We start from the raw sequence: 18,304 nt of genomic DNA on the forward strand, positions 1-18,304 counted from the left end.
AGCCAAGGCAGAGTGTGAGCTTTCACTGAGCGCACTGTGGCTGCCTCCCCCTGGCCTGCATGGTCCATGTCTGCCTCAGGCCCCACAGAGGGGTGCACCCAGTCTTAGAGAGAATGGATCCCACTGGGAGACAGGGTAATTAACATACAAGACAAGCACCCCACCCCCGCAAAGCTCTCCCATGGTTCCCATTGATCAGGCTCCGGCTGGGACGCTAACATGACATTGGAAGGAGGCAGGCTGATGAGGATGTTTTTCATGCCAAGTTTCGGATGGAGCGGCAGCCCTGTCAGGTTCACCAGCACGGGCAAAGGGTTCACATGGGGCCGGGCATGTGTGTTTTAACGGGTCTGTTCTCCACTGGTGGTGCCCGGCTGATGGCAGTGAGTGTTCCCAAGAACTGTGGGGGCTATAGGAAGAGAGCACCCTCCCTACTAAGCCTCTCCCCCTCAGGTACAGAGAAGCGGACTACAGGAGCAGTCAATTTGAGGGTGTGGGTAGTGGAGTGGTTATAGCCTCTGGGGAGGGCCCAGCACCTCACACCAACTTGCTGCTGGGTGGCAGAGTGAACAGACATGACTTACCGTGGAGAAGAACATGGTGTAGGTGTAAACAGAGGCCTCCACCAGGTAGTAGCGATACAGAGCAACTGCAATGGCTGGCAGGAACATGAGGTTACTGAGCGTGAGAAGAAGGGTGGCCAGATTCTGTGAGCCGACAGACTGGGCTTTAGTGTTATCAGTGCAGCTCCATCCGCCCCAACCTGGCACACAGCAGAGGGAGGTTACAATGGCACGTCTCCAGGGCTTCCATAACATACCAACAGCTGTCCAAGGATTCCCTAGCAAAGGCGCACACAATCCATCCCCACATGTGACAAATTCCACATCCCTCTCAATCTCCTCTCTCCATATCCTGTGGGTGAACAAATGCACTTGCTGCATTAGCCATCTGCCTATTCCCCTGCTCCTGCAACCCCAGGCTCTGTTGCAGCAGCTTAGCTTGGCAGGGAATGGGGCAGACTGCACCTTCAGGAAGGATTCCTGTGCTGGGGTCACAGTGATTCCAATAGGCAATGTGCATCGGCTGGTCAAATCCACAGTAACAAGAGACAAATGGACACTACACCCCTTCCTGCTCCTAGTGCTTAGCCAAGGGTCCCAGGTAACATGGCTCCAACTGCCCATCTGAAACCTTCAGCCAGTGACACTCCTGCTCTCAGCACACAGTGATGTGCCAGCCCCGGGAGGGGTGCGGTCTCCAATTTACACTGGCACTGGCCCAGACCCCAAAACCTGGGGAACATCCCAACAGAGCCTAACCCTTATTTTGGAGAGGTTTCCATACTGCTCCTGTACAGTGGGGGTTATCAGCTGTCGATGGACTGCACAGGGTCTGTCAATCCCTCCTGGAGGTCAGGGCTCTCTCCATCTCCAGGGTGACTCAACAGGCATTCCCTACTTGCTAAGCTATTTTTCAGACACGGTGATCAGTGGCTTGGGGCATGATGCTCTCCAGTGGGTGGGGGCTCAAAAGGGGAGATTCCTACAAAGTCAGAGAACCAGGATTGAAAACCAACGCCACAGTTTACAGAGGAGGCTGCGTTCTCGCTCTAGGGCCACATGGCTGCAGCCAAATAGCCAGGAAGCAACTGGCTGGAATTTGAAGACAGCCAGGAGTTTTGGGCAAATTTCACCTCTGTGTCTGTGAGGAGCTAACGATTTTCTCAAGTTTGTGCAAAGCTGGAAGGATATGTTAAGTAATTACTGTGAAACCCCAGACTGCAGTGGGTTGGCCAGCCACTTGCTCTGAGCCATTGAGAGTCCCAGGTCCAGGACTGTGGGTTAGTTTTGATTGGATGCCAATTCTGTTGATTGACTGGATGGGCGTTGCTCTCCAGAACAGGTTTGTAGGGTGAATGTTCAGTTAGGAATTGCAGAGCTCCTGCCAACACTCTCCAGTATTCATTGGCCCTGCTAGGACACTCGTGGAAAGGTCCAAGAAGTGCAAAATGCTGGGTTTGATGTGCCTGCATGTTTTCAGAAAAGACTTGGAAGGGTTCACCCAGCTCTGCAATTTAGGAGGAAAGTCTAGAAGCCCATCTGTGAATTCTAAGTGCTGACCTCATCATAATACAATGAATAGTGTAGAGTACATGGGACCTAACCATGTCTCAGGAACTGGGCTAAGGTCTACAGGGACATGGCTCTATCCCATCCACACTGTAACTCTTAGACATGTTGCAAGAGTCAGGGAACAGGCACCCCCCGATGGCTGCATGGGGCCTAACACATACAGGCAACCAGCCAAGTCATCCTGCATCTTCCTTGGGCTATTTTCTATTTGATACAGACTCATGGCTCGCAAAGCCAAGAAACATGTAGGAGCACTTTGTGGATCACTGCATTCCTAAGGGTGAGAGGCCTTTGTCTCACTGCCAGTAGCCTGGCCCAGAAGTGCCTACCTTGCTGTCCTTTAGTGATGCCACTGGAAGATCACGGTCTTGGAGCTACTTTCATAAGGAAGGGGAAGTTGGGCCTAGAGCAGCAAGCGCTGCAGCCAGAGGGCCCTTCCCCAGGTGTTCCAAGCTGGAGGTGGCTGTGGCCACTGCAGGTGGGCTATTCCAGTGCTCCTCACTAGCACGGGGGTCTCTGAGCATTGCCTGTGCAGGGGCTGCATGGGGTGCTATGGTTTCACCCTACACTCTCCAGCTCTTGGAGCCCCTGGACTCCACTGCCTGCACATCAGAGTCCCTACACAGGAAACGGGAAGTTTTGCCTCAGGGTGGACATGCAGGCCTGCCGGAAGGCTAGCCCAGGCTCCGGAGAGAGAGGGGACTCACCAGCTTTACAGCTGCAACCGGCGTAGAGGTAGCCATGTCTTCTCAGAAGACTGCACTGTCCATATGTCCCACAGTCGTCAAAGCAGGGGGTGAGGTATGTGGAGACAGTCACTTTGGCTTTCGCTTTGTTACATTCTCTGCAGCCAGAGGAGATTTGACTGTCAGATGAGCCTGAATGTGCAGAGTCACCTGCTGCCAACAGAACGCACTTTGATCCCCTCCCCCAGGTAACAAAGGGCTAGTACACAACTTGGAGCCCCTCCCTGCACTGGGGCCAGGAGATCCTGGGGCTGATGTCACCCCGGCAGTCCCCCTGTTCAGTGTGCTGGGCTCCCTGTGCTGCGCTGCCAGTGACCTGATCTCCACTGATAGACTTGCCCCTCTCCAGGGGCTGGAGGAAAGCTGAGGACAGCGGGCACCTCTCTGGGGAGCCAACCCTTCCCCTGCTGCATGCTACAGAGCAGCCATAACAGTACCAAAGTGGTGTGCCAAGGCCTCCAGAGCCTCATGGACCACAGTAATAAATGGGTATGGGAAGGGTGTTTGTGGGGGCTCCTCAGAACTAGCAGGTTAGAGAAACCTCCCCCCGGGTATCACGGAAGAGCCTGATCCCCCCCCCCCCCCCAGCTGGCCTGTCCCTCCTGCCCCCTGCCCAGGGAACCCAGTACTTTTGAGGGCTCTGAAATGAATGCTGCCACCCAGCCCCCAGCAGCATGTGAGACGGATGTAAACATTCCAGCACGGCCCCAACCCAGATACCTCCTACCTCAAACCACCTCCTGTTGTCACCCACAGAAGCACAGTGGGAGTGGCATGGAGCACTCGGAGTAAGGGTGGGGGGCATCCCATGGGGGTTTCTCTTCCGTTGCCATAGACATGGGACATGTGGGAGGGTTCTGGCCTGACTGATGCTTGGTGACCTGCTCACTGGCCCGAATGGGTTCTTGAGTACCTTGGCCAAAGCGTTTAAATACAGATTCAGGCCCCCAGGTTTGGACACCTGTATGGATGGACCTGGGCTGGCAGGAGGTTCCAGCCAGGAGCTGTAAATTAATGGAGATATCCTATCTCCTAGAACTGGAAGGGACCTTGAAAGATCATCTAGTCCAGCCCCCTGCCTTCACTAGCAGGACCAAGTACTGATTTTGCCCCAGATCCCTAAGTGGCCCCCTCAAGGATTGAACTCACAACCCTGGGTTTAGCAGGCCAATGCTCAAACCACTGAGCTATCCCTCTCCCCACTGTGAACGTGGAAACTTGGTTGCAGGCCCCCAAGTTTGGGCATCTTGGCCTCGGTTCCTCTTGAACCATGCTCACCCTTATTTGTTTCACACAGAATACTTTGCTGTTGGCCAGAGAGAAGGACCTGGCTAGGACACTGATTGCTGAATGGGGAAGAAGGGAATTGATGAGGGCACAGGAGACCGACTGGTGAGCTGGCTGTATAGCAAAGGCACATGAGCTAGGTAGGGTGAATGCTACCCCAGGGTGATGGGCTCAGCTGCCTGACTCCCATCCTGTCCATCTGGGTAGAGCGATTGCTTCCCATTAACCCCATTTCCCTTCAACACCTGCAGCCCCATCTCTTCAGTCTCATCCACTGTGGAATCAGTACCAGATCAGGTAAATTTATACCAGAGAAGTGAAGCAGCTGCATGTCCTGTGCAGATAGAGTTCAGCTGGCCAGAGAAAGCCACTGGACACCCTGAGGTCCACAGTCCTAACAGCTAGAAGAGTTAGTGCTCAGGGGCTGGGAGATGAGTTACCACTGAGGTGAAGCAGCACAGCCAGCCACCTGGACAGGCCTTACAGAGCACCGTGAGCCACCCTGGGCCAGACTTTATTTGATGGTGATTGGATATTCCTGGCCTGTAGCTGCACTGTCCAACTCTCAGTGAAGAGACAGTGACTTCAGCCTCTGCAGGTCTCAAACAATAGAGAAATGCTCTCAGCTTAAGGCTGCAGAGGCCCCTGCGGAGCTGTAGGACAGCAGTTTTACTTTCATTTACAGCATGGCCGTTTGCAGCACCTGTCGGGTGAAAGCCAGCCTCCAGGTGAGAGCAAAGAATGCAAGCCAGCACCAGCCTCCACCACTGCCTCCTCCAGGTGAGAGCAAAGGGGCTTCGTGCCAGTGGCTTCCTGGTGCCAGGTGTGCTGCCCCATAGCAGAGCACTAGGCAGTGCAGTGGTGCAGTTTGTCTGTGTGGTGGCGTTTGTCGAGGGGAGCTCCTGGCCAGCCATCGCACACTCACCCCTGGCCCCGTGGGCAGATGAGCTGCAGGGAAAGGAACCAGTTGTCAGTCTCTGGGTAGGGAATAATCAGCGTTGCTTCTGTGGAGGACCCAGTCACGTTCAGAGGGTAGCCCTGGAAAAAAGCTTCAGAGAAAAAGGGTGTTTGCCATTAGTTACATGACATGGCTAAGAACTCCCATGGGCTCCAGAGCTTTGGCGGGTGGAGAAGGGAAAGAGACAAGACCCATAGAAATACCAGGCTGAGACCAATCCCCTGAGCTGTGGAGCAGTTGGAGATACATACCACATCAGCCTGATCTCTCCACGATTGGCCCTCCTGAGATCAGAGCACACCAGGGAGCCAGCCCTCATGACCAGGGATTAGGGGTAATGGGAAAAGCCCAGACCCTATACCTCAGCACTCTCCAAGCCCCCATCCCCACTAGGGACAGTGTCCAAAGATACCCACTGGTTCAGCTCCACTGGTCCTCACAGCACTGGGAGCCCAGGTGAGGCTGGCCCGGGGCGGTCTCTGCTGTATGACACTGTGTGATGTTACCCTGCTCACAGCAGGATGAGTAAGGGCTTAAATCACCACCAGCAGCCGGCTACTCACTGCACCAGTGCTCCCACCACAGCTAACTCCCGTGGCGCTCCGTGCTCCACAGTGTAAGCAGAATCTCGATGGTTCCCTCAGCTCCACTGAACAAAGTCCAGAGATCCCCAGCATAGCAACTACACCCATTCCACCAGCAGGAGGCTGGGCAGCAGCAGTGGCAACAGCATCTCCCCCTAATCTCGCTAGCACATGCAGCTTCTTCCACAGGGACCCTTTATAACAAGGGGGCAAGGTTTGGAGAGGATGGTTCAGGCTGAAACAGACCATCACTATCAAACAGGAACTGAAGTGCTGCCAGGCTCCAGCACCAGCCATGAGACCATGCTGCCAGAACCCAAATGTTACACCAGGAATACAAGCAGAGCCCAGAGGTGGGTGCCAGCGATGCCCGTACCTGTGCTGCAGTTGTGTGTGGTATTGAGGGTCAGCACTGGAGAGGCAGCACTCATGCATGCGAACACGCTAGCATTGCCTATGCTCAGGGAAGTCTGAGGAAATAAAACACACAAGAGCTGAAAAAACATTAAGCTGACCCCTCCTCCTAAAGTTACTCTGCCCAACACACCACACATTTCCACCACCCCCTGCCTTATGCTGATACCCACCCCTCCCCACAACATTTCCCAGCTATATCATTTCATACCTCCCCACATCCCCCAAACAGACCGTTTGGCATCAGGGATTGTAGAACAAACCCATCTGGCAACACTTCACTGCTCTCTGGGCAAGCCAGGCTGGGGCACTAGTAGTGACTCTACCAAAGAGACTTATAGGCGAATGGCAGACACCAGTGATTTTGCTGACTTAATGTTCCCGCTCTACACACGTGCACATTGTACATCATTTGAAAGGTTATTATATCTGCTTTAAGATGAGATATAGTGTGGATCTGTCACGTGGTGCTGTACCACAGAAGCAGGGATGACATCATCAGCAAGTTAACATGACCACTTTGAAATATTTCCATTTGTTTCGGTTAGTTTAACAACTCTAGGTATCATTTCAAGACATAAAATTGGATTTCTTTGTGACTCAAAAGCATCACAGCAATCCAAAGGGTAAAACAAAATCTAATACATTTCTACAGGTGTCATTGAAATGTAATAGCATTGGTGATATTTCTAGTCAACACTGCCATCTTGTTCATCATTACGATCTGTGTCGAGAGCACATGGGTTACTACAGTCTTCATTGCCTTGGCTCATACACAGTTCTGTGCAGGGAAGATTGTGTGGACATAACTGATTGTGCCTGTAACAACAGGGGGTGCAGCACAGATAAGGTCTTATAGAAGCTCAGATGCCACTGGGCCCTTGAAGAATACAGGAAGTAGTTCATCATCCACATTTTTCCAGCCATGTTGCAATAGTGACCCAAAGCTGGTTTCCCTTTGTGTGAAGATATCCAAATCTTTGTTTGCCAAGATGCTCTTTTGACATGCTCTTCAAAACTGTCCACACATGGTGGGAATTTTGCCAGTGACTTGTCCTTTTTGATGGCTATACCGAGGCACAAGCAATTCAGGTTTCTGTGGGTCTTCTTTTCTCTCTCACTCTGGTCATAGAGCACTTCCTTGCTGTAGAAATTCAGGCTTGTCCGTCACTCTTTCCCAACATGCCAAATTTTTGATGGGACTGAAGAAGCTATGAGTCCTACCAGAATCAAGTGCACCTCTCACAATTCTCTCCATTTGTTCTTCACCAACAACTGCTATTTTCAGTAGAGACTGTTGTACATCTGATATGACATGCAGTCCAGTAGATATGTGGATAAGCACCCCTGGATGTGATTCAGGGTCAAATGGGTTTATCATATTGTTGCTGATGTGGTTGTCAAGAGCTGTAACATGCTTTTCATTCCTCTCTAGTGCAGACACAAGGACTTGTTAGGCCACTTCTTTCTCCTCACTGCTTCGCATTTTCATTCGAGGTATGTCTTGTGAGGGTCTGTCTGACAAGAGCTGGCTTCTTTCTTGTCAGTCCTACAATCCCACTGCAGCCTTTTCAGTCTTTGATGATCGTTTTCTCTGTTCCCATGTCACTCCAAATTCCCTTTTTTCATTGTGGTAAGTCCTTCTTTTACTTTCTCAATGCTTACAGTGGAAGGTTCTCCTCGGGAGATTGATGCAAGTGTCCAGTAGAGTTGTTGATACACTTCTCTTCTTGTGTGTTTATCAAATGATCCTTTTGTATTCTCTAGCAGTTTGGAAGCTATTGAGTTTGGCTGGATTTTTGGTGGCCAATGCTCTGTGGGATTAGCAACCCCAAGATGTTACAGTAATGTCCAGGTTCGACGGCTTGAATGTGCAATATCAAGGTTTTGCATGCAGACAAGCCAGCATTGGCATCTTGCTGTGTCAAGGGAGCATAGCAGGGATTTTGCAGTGTGATAGCTCCTGGTCTGATTGTATTGCTGGAGCAACTCCTGCGACTCTGTCATCCATCGGGGAGTATGCTTTTCCCGGACACCTCGGGGAATGTTCTTCTTTCCTGCTACTTTCAGGAGCCCTGCGAAATGTTGATACCATTATGGTCTCACCAGAATCCTTGCAACAGTTTTCTCAGTCTATTTGTAGGCATCCCAATCAGCTGTAGCAAAATTCCATCATAGTACCTGTTTTGGAAAAAACACAGGAATTTCTATGCCTACATAGATCATTATAGGCCTGTGTTGGCTGTTCAGAAATGCCAATTCATGTGATGCAATGAGAGTGTTACCACTTTGGTCTTTAGACACAAATGTTAGGTCTGGATTGTACCCCTCTTGCCAGCAGCTTGAATGGAATGATGACCATTGTTTTAGTATGTAAATTCATTGTAAGTCTTTGTGCACACATCCAGTCCAGGAGATCTTTGCCATCGGTTTCATTTGTTTTATAGCCCCACTTAGTGTGGTGACTATTAAAATCACCTGCATAGATGCATGGAATACCCTGGTTTTGGCCATCTTATGCTAGGGGCTTTATAGACATTGGTAATGTGGAGCTCCCCTACTTTGATAGTTGTGGTAAATGTGGTCTCCTCTTCAGTTGGTGGAATAATATTCAAATCTGTGATTGTGTCCTTGATGTATATTGCCAAACCACATTTAGGATGATAATTGCTAGTCATTAGGTTGTATCCACAGATACGGTAGCGCCTAGCCTGTTGGTTATTACTAACATGGGTCTCTTGCAACATGAGGATATCGATGAAAAAAGGGAAGGCTGCAGGCCCTAATGGTATTCCGCCAGAATTCCTCCACCATCTTGATCCTAAAGGACTTCAATGGCTAGCAACATTGTAGTCTGCTACCTTAAGGACAGTACAGATCCCTGAAATATGGCCTGAGAAAATGGTAATTACCATTCCAAAGCCTAGAAAGCCCACTGATGAAGCAGGAAGCTTATAGGCCAATTTCTCTACTATACATGACCTATAAATTCTTGAACCTATCAGCCTCAAAAGAATATGCCCTTTTACTGAGCCAATTATTCCTGTTGAATAGGCAGGCTTCCAGCCAGAATGTGTTGTTGTGACCAAGTTCTGGCAATCACAACTCACGCTGAGGATGGTGTAGTGGGCGGTTGCCCCACTCCTGAAGAACAGGGGATAAAAGCAGCCCTGCAGAGGGCTGCGGCTGTGAAAAGCTAGGCTGACTGGGGAAGCAGCCACAGCTGGGGACATGCCCCAATCAGGCCACAGCTGTCCTATAAAAGGGCTGTGAGCCAGGAGCTCAAGAAGACTCTCTCTCTCTAGCTCCTGAGAGAGAAGGACCGGGCTGCCTGGGAGCTGAGAAGGGTACCTGAGGTGGAGCAGTGCTGGGGAAGGGCAGAGGGAGCTGGGGAGCTCCAGCCTAGTAAAACCCCAGGCTGCAGGCCTTGTTAAAGGCCTACAAAAGGTACTGGGGCTGAAGAGGGGCAACCCAGAGATAGGCAGAGGCAGCTGGTCCAACCCCCTCTTGCTGATGATGAGTGGTTTATAGACTGCAGTCGCCCCAGTGAGCAGGGGCTAGATGGTGACTGACAGTAGCCACTGAAGCAAGGTGGGGATAGAGGGTTGGGGGTTCCCCTGGGTGGGGAGACCCAGCTTGTGGGTTACTGCTAGGGGGCAGAACCCTGATGTAGAGGGGCACCAGGGTCCGGGAGGGACACGGGGGCCAGCGCAGGCGAGACACTGGCCTGAAGAGGGCGCTCCATATGCTGGAGAGCTAATTTCCAGGACGACCAGCAGGAGGCGCTGCGCCGGTGAGTCATCACCCCACCACAGACGGCTATAAAAAAAACCCTAAAGACTGGTGCAGTATTTGTCAACCTGTCATCTGCGTATGATACTGTATGGATTAAAGGCCTGATGCTGAAACTTGCTAAAATTTTATCTTGCTACCAAACACTTCAATTGCTGTGAATCATGCTGAGTAACAGATGCCTACAGGAGTACCTGGGTAATAAGACCAGCTCACCCTGTACCATAAAAAACAGGTTACCACAAGGCTCTGTACTTGCTCCAACCCTTTTTACTATTTACATAAGTGACATGCCTCCAAAATTAGGATATGCAGATGATCTTGCCATGACAATCAAAGTATCAAACTTGCGTGACATGAGAAAGCATTAACTGAGGACCTCCAAACTATGGAACAATACTCCCGGAAATGGAGGCTCATACCAAACCTTGGGAAAACAATAGTAAGTGCATTTCGTCTTGATAATAGAAGTGCCAAAAACACACTGAAAGTAGGTTTCTGTGGTAAAAATGTGCGACATGATTACACTCCAACATATCGCCGAGTGAAACTCAACCACACCCTCACCTTCCATGATCATCTTGAGAAGGTAGCTGCAAAGGTAAAAACGAGAGCCAACATAATCCAGAAACTAGCAAGTACAACCTGTGATGCATCAGCACTGAGAAGATCTGCAATAGCACTTGTATATTCAGTAGCTGAATATTGTGCACTGATATGGAGCAGATGCAGCCACAGGCGACTTGTGGATACCCAGCTGAATACAGTAATGCAGTGCATCATGGGAACCCTTAAATCGACTCCAACATCATGGCTATCTGTTCTAACATCGCTCCCCCACCGATACGCTGAATTGCTGCGACATTCTGCAAAGCTCAGCAAATCCAGGAAAACAGACATCTTCCTATCCACCAAGACCTTGACAACACCCCCACACAATGTCTTAAGTCCCGCAAGCCTTTCAGGGAACATTCATTTAGCCTCATGCAATCAGGAGGAGGCTTGGAAAGCAGATTGGGTTAAACAAGACTTTAAAAATAAGCACCTTGTGCCAAATCCCACGCAGAATGTTCCTGGGTTTGACCTTCCATGGTCATCTTGGTCAACTCTGAACCGAATCCGAACCAATCATGGTATATGTGGACATCTAATGCACAAATGAAAAATCAAGGACTCTCCAGCATGGGAGTATGGTTCCCCACAACAGACCATCGAACATATCACTACCTACTGCCCAATTTATAAATATGAAGGAGGCATTATTGCAATAAATTCTGCTACTCCTGCTGTAGCCATTTGGCTCAATCAACTTCAGGTGAAATTGTAGTTGCTGCTCTACACCAACCATACGAAAGACGACGCCAACTCCTCCAAATTTCACTAAAAGAACCAGGAGTCTGGCACAAAGCAAATGCCAGATTCAAAGGCACTATGTACTTCTTCAGGGCCTGTCTGCAGTAAAACATGGTAGCATTGCACACTGTGTGTGAGCATAGGTGAAGTTTCCAATCATCCTCTCGTTCTGTATGGACATTCAGAAGTAGTATCTGTATAACCTGGAGAAAATGATCCGAGAATTTGAATGTAGGAGGCTTGGCATACTCCCTTATCTGGTATGCCTCCAGTAGCGGTAGCATAGGCTGAGTCACAGCATCATCTCTTTAACAACATGTTGTAAGGACTCGGTATCTTCAGACTCAAACACCTTTTGAGCATCAGCCAACATTTGCCAGACAAATGCTGGAACTACAGGAGCACCTCTTCCTTGCTCACACCACTGAACAAATGAATAAAGTTCCAGTGCACTCAGGGCCTCAAATGCTAGAAGCAAGCCACATAGAGCATGATTGAATTGCTAACCAACAAGCATTTGAGCTGCAGTACAAGCTGCATATACATCAGAATCAACAAGAAGGTCTCGCAATCCTGTGTTTCCCCAAAATTTCCCAGTACATGAGCTAAAGCAGCACGGGGTGTGAAAAGCACCCAGAAAAATTACAGTGGTATCAAGTTCATTTGGGACAGTCCATTTCACTTGCTGAGCAACAGCATTCAGCTGCTGATCCCTGTCATTTCCTTACTTTTCAGCACTGTAGGATAGATTGTGGCCATGTCAGCTGGTTTGGCCTCCACAATAGCTATATATGAAACTACTGTGTAGGTGCTCTTTTTTGTTGCAAGCTTGTGGTTGAAACTAGGCCAAAATGGAACCACCTGAGTGTGAACAGCAGTAGGAGCAGCATCTGGTACTGGCAGGACATCACGAGGTAGTCATCTTAAAAGACACAAGGAGAGATCTCAGAAAGCGTTCATATGAAGGTGACAAGAGTTTATTTTCTCCAGTACTTTTTCATGGCAAGTTGGTTCTGGACGTGTTCTAGGTTTTTCAAACACTGATTGCCCAGAGAGAGTAAGTGACTTTTCTTTCCTACACTTCAGTGATATTTCTTGTGATGCTGGACTACATGTAGACTGGTCTTGAAATACCACTCTAGCCATTGAATGGAAGGTGTTCTTTCCATCAGTGGTCTCTACATTGATGTCTATATTATCATCTCCTCCATGGAGAAGCTTTCCACCAGCATGAAGTGGTATAAATTCATTTGGAATGAACATACCTCCCTGGAGTCTTTCTACTTCAGTTTTTGCAGCAGTAGTGATGAGCCAGCTGAGCTCATCATAACTGATGCGGAATCCAGGAATGTGTAATATGTCAATTAATTTGCAAGACCCAAACTCATGGTATAGCTGTGCAGCAAGGCTTACATGCAGTGGTGTGATAATTTTGGAACTGTTAAATATGATGCACTCTGCAATTGAGAGCTATCTTCTTTAAATGTCTTCTGAAGGCTGATACCTCTTGCTGGCTGAATTATATGCCTCTTTATCTATCAATCAGCCAAAGTCAAACTCCTGCACCAATTGGAGCACAAAAGTAGCTGACCTCTGAACTACTGTCATCTGACTTTGGATAATATTCCAAGGCTTTCATTTTGGCTATTTCAGACTGAAAGATTGAAGCAGTATTATATAAAACCACTTGTTCACTTAAAAGCTATTGATCAGGCTCATTCACTAGAAGAACATCCATAAAATATTTGGATGACTTAATTTCCTGTTTCAGATTACTAGCAGCTTGGATAGCATCAGCTAATGTTACTGCAGTGCACAGAAGAATGGTAGACTTGCCTTGTCCATGCTGTGAATGAAATGAAGTGCAGAACTATTGTGTTTGTTTTCTAATCTTGCCTGTAATTTGCTACTGGAACAGTTTACAGTTTCGACATCCGAAGGAAGTAGGGCTCTGCATCTTTGTAGCAGCTTGGACAGAAAAAGAGCCTTCTTGTTAGACAATGATATTATGTACATCTCTTCAATCAGCTGATAAAATGAGGTGACTGTATTGTTGCAGTGTAACTGGATAGTTTTGCTTTAAAAGTCACTGTACTCAAGTAGGAAGAAAGGCATATTGAGTGACAAACTGCATCCTTAGCAATGAAGTCTTCCACAGATATTCTTTGCAACATGTCACCATCTCTGCTTTGAAGTGCTGCCTCTCTTAGAATGGTTGCTCTCTCGTATGTTTCTATTTTATGAAGTTTCTTATCTTTTTCATGTGGTTTTCTCAAGCAAACAATGCAACAGGACCTGTCGCTGGAAGACGGGCTTGCTCCGATGGTTACAGACGCAGATGAACATGATGCTTTCTTATCAGCTTCAGAGTCTATTTTCTTTCCGGGGTTCAATACAACTCTGCTGGTGTGCCAAAACTGACTCGTGCCTGCATTTCTGAAAGCAACCCCTGTGATAGAGTATGGGCAGCAAATCCTCTACACTAGAAAACTCATGCAGAGGCCGCCAACACAATTACTCTCTCCTGGAGTCTGCTGCCAGCGTCACAGAATTCTGTTCAGCACTGGTGGCTTTTGACAGTTTTGCATTCTTTTGATTTTCTTGAAATACAAAACATTTTTCAAAGTTTGCGGAGAGCCTTTTTTTCTTTGATGTAAACTTTAAGGGACTTGTATTCTCTCTGTCTTTATATACTTAACTTCCCTGTAGAGGTAAAATTTCCAAAGCACATTGTTAGCATTCCCACCCCCACTACTACCACTTGTTATTTTGTACAAGTACACAAACTCGTGCTAAATTAAATCTATATATTAGTATCAAAATTGCCATTTTTGTTCAGTGAGTACTTTGACTGAAGCCCAGTATGAAGTTGTGTATTGTCATCTCTAACACTAATAATGACCTGTGCATAAGCGCCACTGAATTAAAAAGCTAGTTTCTAGAATAGCTAGAACAGCTAGTACTGCATCTGTGGGCAATTACAAATTAAAACCTTCTATCAAGCAGATTACATGTTACATTGTATACACAAAAGCTTACAAATGGAGAAGCATTACTTTAGGAATTCATGTATATTTATATCTACCCACTATGCAGTACAAACTATGGGTACGCAATCTACTGCTACTGATGCACAACCCTCAGCGAGAGACTGATCCGGTTAGCAAATTTCAGCTGAAAATATAGAAAACTATTATAATCACTTGTGAGATACTTTGACAATTAAAAATATGGGATGTGAAAACATTTCATGTCAGCATATTGGAAAATACTGAGATTTGCTATTTTTGCCACATGCTAAACAGCTTCATCATTTCTGGAAAAAAAAATACTTGGCCATGTAATGCCAATAAAAATCTTGTAATATGTTCTCATTTGGTAGCTTTGACCAATAAACACCACATTACGGTGTTGTAATTAACAGTAAAAGCTGTAGTCAGTCATGTTGCAGTGTTTCTGGAACTGCAAACATTACCCTCATTTTGGGTACCACTGCTTCACCTCATCTACAAGCTTACGGAACCACTTGATAGCTCCCTATCATACCTCATCTAAATTTACTTAATAATAAATGATGTCTGTGTACAGAGGGTGGGTACATTAAACTCCAAAAATATAGCCCTTTTTGGAGAACTGCCACATGCCAACCAGTCATGGATCCCGGAGATTGCTCTCACCCCCAGTGCACAGGGGAAGAGGTGAGAATAACCTGCTTGGAGCATTAGGAAGTTTTCTAGTCAGGTGCTGCTAGTAATACAGCATGCACTGCAGTGCATGTATTACATGCTCATTGAAAGGCTCACAAGTCGCTGCCCAAGTCATTCATCAACATATCAGGGTGAAGCTCCCAGAAGGGGAACAGGGGGGTGGATCTGACCTCCCAGCACAGGCTGTTCACTCTAGCATATTGTTTTGCCAGATCACAGGCATGGAGAAATACATTTTAGTTGCCATCACTCAACAGAGAGGCTGTGACTTCCCAAGGTCCTGGCAGAGCAGGGACTTGAACCAAAATGTCTCAAGTCCCAGGCCAATGTCTTAACTACTGGACCATCCTTCCTCCCTTGCTAATGTGAGCAGCCCCCTGCTTCTCTCAGCTGTTTGGGAGGCTCTGCAACCTAGCATTTTCAGTATGACTGGGCTAGGGCTGTTGTGAAAGCTCAAGTTCTTTCCCACTGCCTCTCCACAGGCTGGACTTTTCTGCTCTGCTGCGACTAAGGCCTGGTCTACACTAGGCGTTTATGTCGAAGTTAGCGCCATTACATCGAATTAACCCTGCACCCGTCCACACTGCGATGCTATTTAGTTCGACATAGAGGTCTCTTTAATTCGACTTCTGTACTCCTCCCCGACGAGGGGAGTAGCGCTAAATTCGACATGGCCATGTCGAATTAGGCTAGGTGTGGATGGAAATCGACGCTAATAGCTCCGGGAGCTATCCCACAGTGCACCACTCTGTTGACGCTCTGGACAGCAGTGCGAGCTCGGATGCTCTGACCAGCCACACAGGAAAAGCCCCGGGAAAATTTGAATTTGAATTCCTTTTCCTGTCTGGCCAGTTTGAATCTCATTTCCTGTCTGGACATCGTGGCGAGCACAGCGGCACTGGCAACGATGCAGAGCTCTCCAGCAGTGATGGCCGTGCAGTCTGGGAATAGAAAGAGAGCCCCAGCATGGACTGATCGTGAAGTCTTGGATCTCATCGCTGTGTGGGGCGATGAGTCCGTGCTTTCCGAGCTGCGATCCAAAAGAAGGAATGCAAAGATCTACGAGAAGATCTCTAAAGACATGGCAGAGAGAGGATACAGCCGGGATGCAACGCAGTGCCGCGTGAAAATCAAGGAGCTGAGACAAGGCTACCAGAAGACCAAAGAGGCAAACGGACGCTCCGGATCCCATCCCCAGACATCCCGTTTCTACGAGGCACTGCATTCCATCCTCGGTGCTGCCGCCACCACTACCCCACCAGTGACCGTGGACTCTGAGGATGGGATACTGTCCACGGCCGGTTCCTCGGACATGTTAGGGGACGGGGAAGATGAGGAAGGAGATGAGGAGGGCGAGGCAGTCGGCAGCTCTCACAACGCTGATTTCCCCGACAGCCAGGATCTCTTCATCACCCTTACAGAGATCCCCTACGAAGCGTCCCCAGCCGTTACCCCGGACACAGAATCTGGTGAAGGATCAGCCAGTAAGTGTTGTAAACATCTAAACATTTATTTTTAACAAAACAGGAATATTAACAATTAAAAGAATGGGTTGTTCATGATTAGTGTGCCCTAGGCGCTTAACGGTTTAGTAAGGGGCAGTGCAAGTTTTGAAAAGAAATCTAGCAATGTCCGGTTTTCAGTGATTGTCCTGCACAAGCCGCTCTACTGTTTATTCCCTGCTACTGCAGCTACAGTAAAATGCGGTCTATGTGTCCGGGGATAGAGCAGTAATCCTCCTGGGACATCTCGATGAAGCTCTCCTGGAGGTAATTTGAAAGCCGTTGCATGAGGTTCTTGGGGAGAGCGGCCTTATTGGGTCCTCCGAAGTACGACACGTTGCCGCGCCACGAGATTATCAAGTACTCGGGGATCATTGCTCTGCACAGCAGGGCGGCATACGGCCCTGGTCTTTGGAGGCTTTCCCGGAGCATTCTCTCTTTGTCGCTCTCGGAGATCCTCATCAGGGTGATGTCGGCCATGGTGACCTGCTTTTAATTAGGTAGGGGAATGTTAGTGTTGGGACTGCTTTCCCGTTCCTTTACAGAACTGTAACCGCTGGTTTGCAGCCACGCGGTGGAGGCGGGAGAGGGGCAGCCGAAAGGGATCGTTCCCGGGGACAGCCGCGAGGGGGTGGGACAGGGGCAGAGTTCCCGCTTGCCGGATTGCTGGCAGCAGGGACTGACATTGCTTTAAATGTGAAATGAGGCCAGTGGTAATATAAAAGTTTTAAACTGCCACAAGTGTACGGCTTACCATGTCTGCCTGCAACAGAAATTCCGTTGTGCTGCCTCGCTTCTCAAATGTGCTGTTCAAGACCCCAGGCACTGAATGCGAAGGCCGAGAATTCGACCTTGTGCTGAGTGCGCATGTGAAAGGTGCTGTGCATGGTCTTGTTCACAGAGAAAGACTATGTTCTTTGTTCACAACTACATTTATCTTTCTGAGGAATTCACTCCCTTTTTCCCATTTCCACAGCCCCGTCTGCGACTGTCTCACAACCTAGCCTGGAATCACACTCCCAGAGGCTAGCGCGGATTAGGCGTAGGAAGAAGAGGACACGGGAGGACATGTTCTCTGAGCTTATGGCCTCTTCCCAAGCCCAGGCAGCACAGCAGACCCAGTGGCGGGAGAACTTGACCCGAATGCACCAAGCCAACATGGATCGGGAGGAGAGGTGGCGGCAGGAAGACCAGCAGGCGACTCAAACGCTGCTTGGACTACTGAGGGAGCAAACGGACACGCTCCGGCGCCTTGTGGATGTTCTGCAGGAACGGAGGCAGGAGGACAGAGCCCCGCTGCAGTCCATCTCTAACCGCCCTCCCCCGCCACCAAGTCCCATACCCACCTCACCCAAAGTGCAAAGAAGGAGAGGCGGCAGAGTCCCTGCTAAGTCTCACTCCACCCCTGCAGAGAGCTCTAGTAGCAGAAGGCTCTCATTTCCCAAAATTTGAAAAGTTCTTTCCTTCCCGCCTGACACAAGCCCCCATCCAAGTTTCACCTCCCAATGCCATGTGTAGTTGATAATAAAAAATTCGTTTCTGTTAACTACTGTTTCAATCATGTTCTTTTGGAGGAGGAGGGGAAAGGGGGTTGGTAATTGGACAGGACAGTCTCCTTTGGCAGGGTACATAGTCGGGGGCAGGCACAGCAGCAGGGCACATACACAGTGCAGTGATGCAGTGACTAGTTGCCCCGGTTAGTCTGGGAGGTTGTTTTGATGTAATGTTGGGGGGTGGGTGGGTTGCTCTGTGACTTTGTGGCGGGGGAGGGCAGTTACAGATCTTAAGCGCCGGTCCTTAGGCAGGATCACAGAGCCACACAGCAT

The 18,304-nt window shown here is 48.8% G+C and overlaps 2 protein-coding genes across 4 annotated transcripts in view; one reads left to right on the forward strand and one right to left on the reverse strand.

Annotated features, from left to right (window-relative positions):
- Positions 1 to 18,304, reverse strand: part of PGAP6 (post-GPI attachment to proteins 6) — a 53,842-nt gene that overhangs the window by 8,709 nt on the left and 26,829 nt on the right. For all 3 annotated transcript variants that reach the window (XR_010591140.1, XM_005306159.5, XM_042861560.2), the window contains exons 7-10: positions 6,087 to 6,180; positions 5,094 to 5,217; positions 2,843 to 2,979; positions 585 to 763 (exon numbers count right to left, since the gene is read on the reverse strand). Coding sequence is in view for 2 of the 3 variants with exons in the window: in XM_005306159.5 (XP_005306216.1) it covers positions 585 to 763; positions 2,843 to 2,979; positions 5,094 to 5,217; positions 6,087 to 6,180 (534 nt within the window). In the remaining variant the exon portion in view is untranslated. The remainder of the gene's footprint in view (positions 1 to 584; positions 764 to 2,842; positions 2,980 to 5,093; positions 5,218 to 6,086; positions 6,181 to 18,304) is intronic.
- On the forward strand, positions 15,884 to 18,024 carry LOC135974030 (uncharacterized). Its single transcript, XM_065559859.1, has 2 exons — positions 15,884 to 16,460; positions 17,455 to 18,024. Exons 1-2 carry the CDS (start codon positions 15,884 to 15,886, stop codon positions 17,928 to 17,930), a joined length of 1,053 nt encoding a protein of 350 aa, XP_065415931.1. The 3' UTR covers positions 17,931 to 18,024.

The sequence above is a fragment of the Chrysemys picta genome, chromosome 10 (genome assembly GCF_011386835.1).
Source record: "Chrysemys picta bellii isolate R12L10 chromosome 10, ASM1138683v2, whole genome shotgun sequence".
Classification (NCBI taxonomy): Eukaryota; Metazoa; Chordata; order Testudines; family Emydidae; genus Chrysemys; species Chrysemys picta.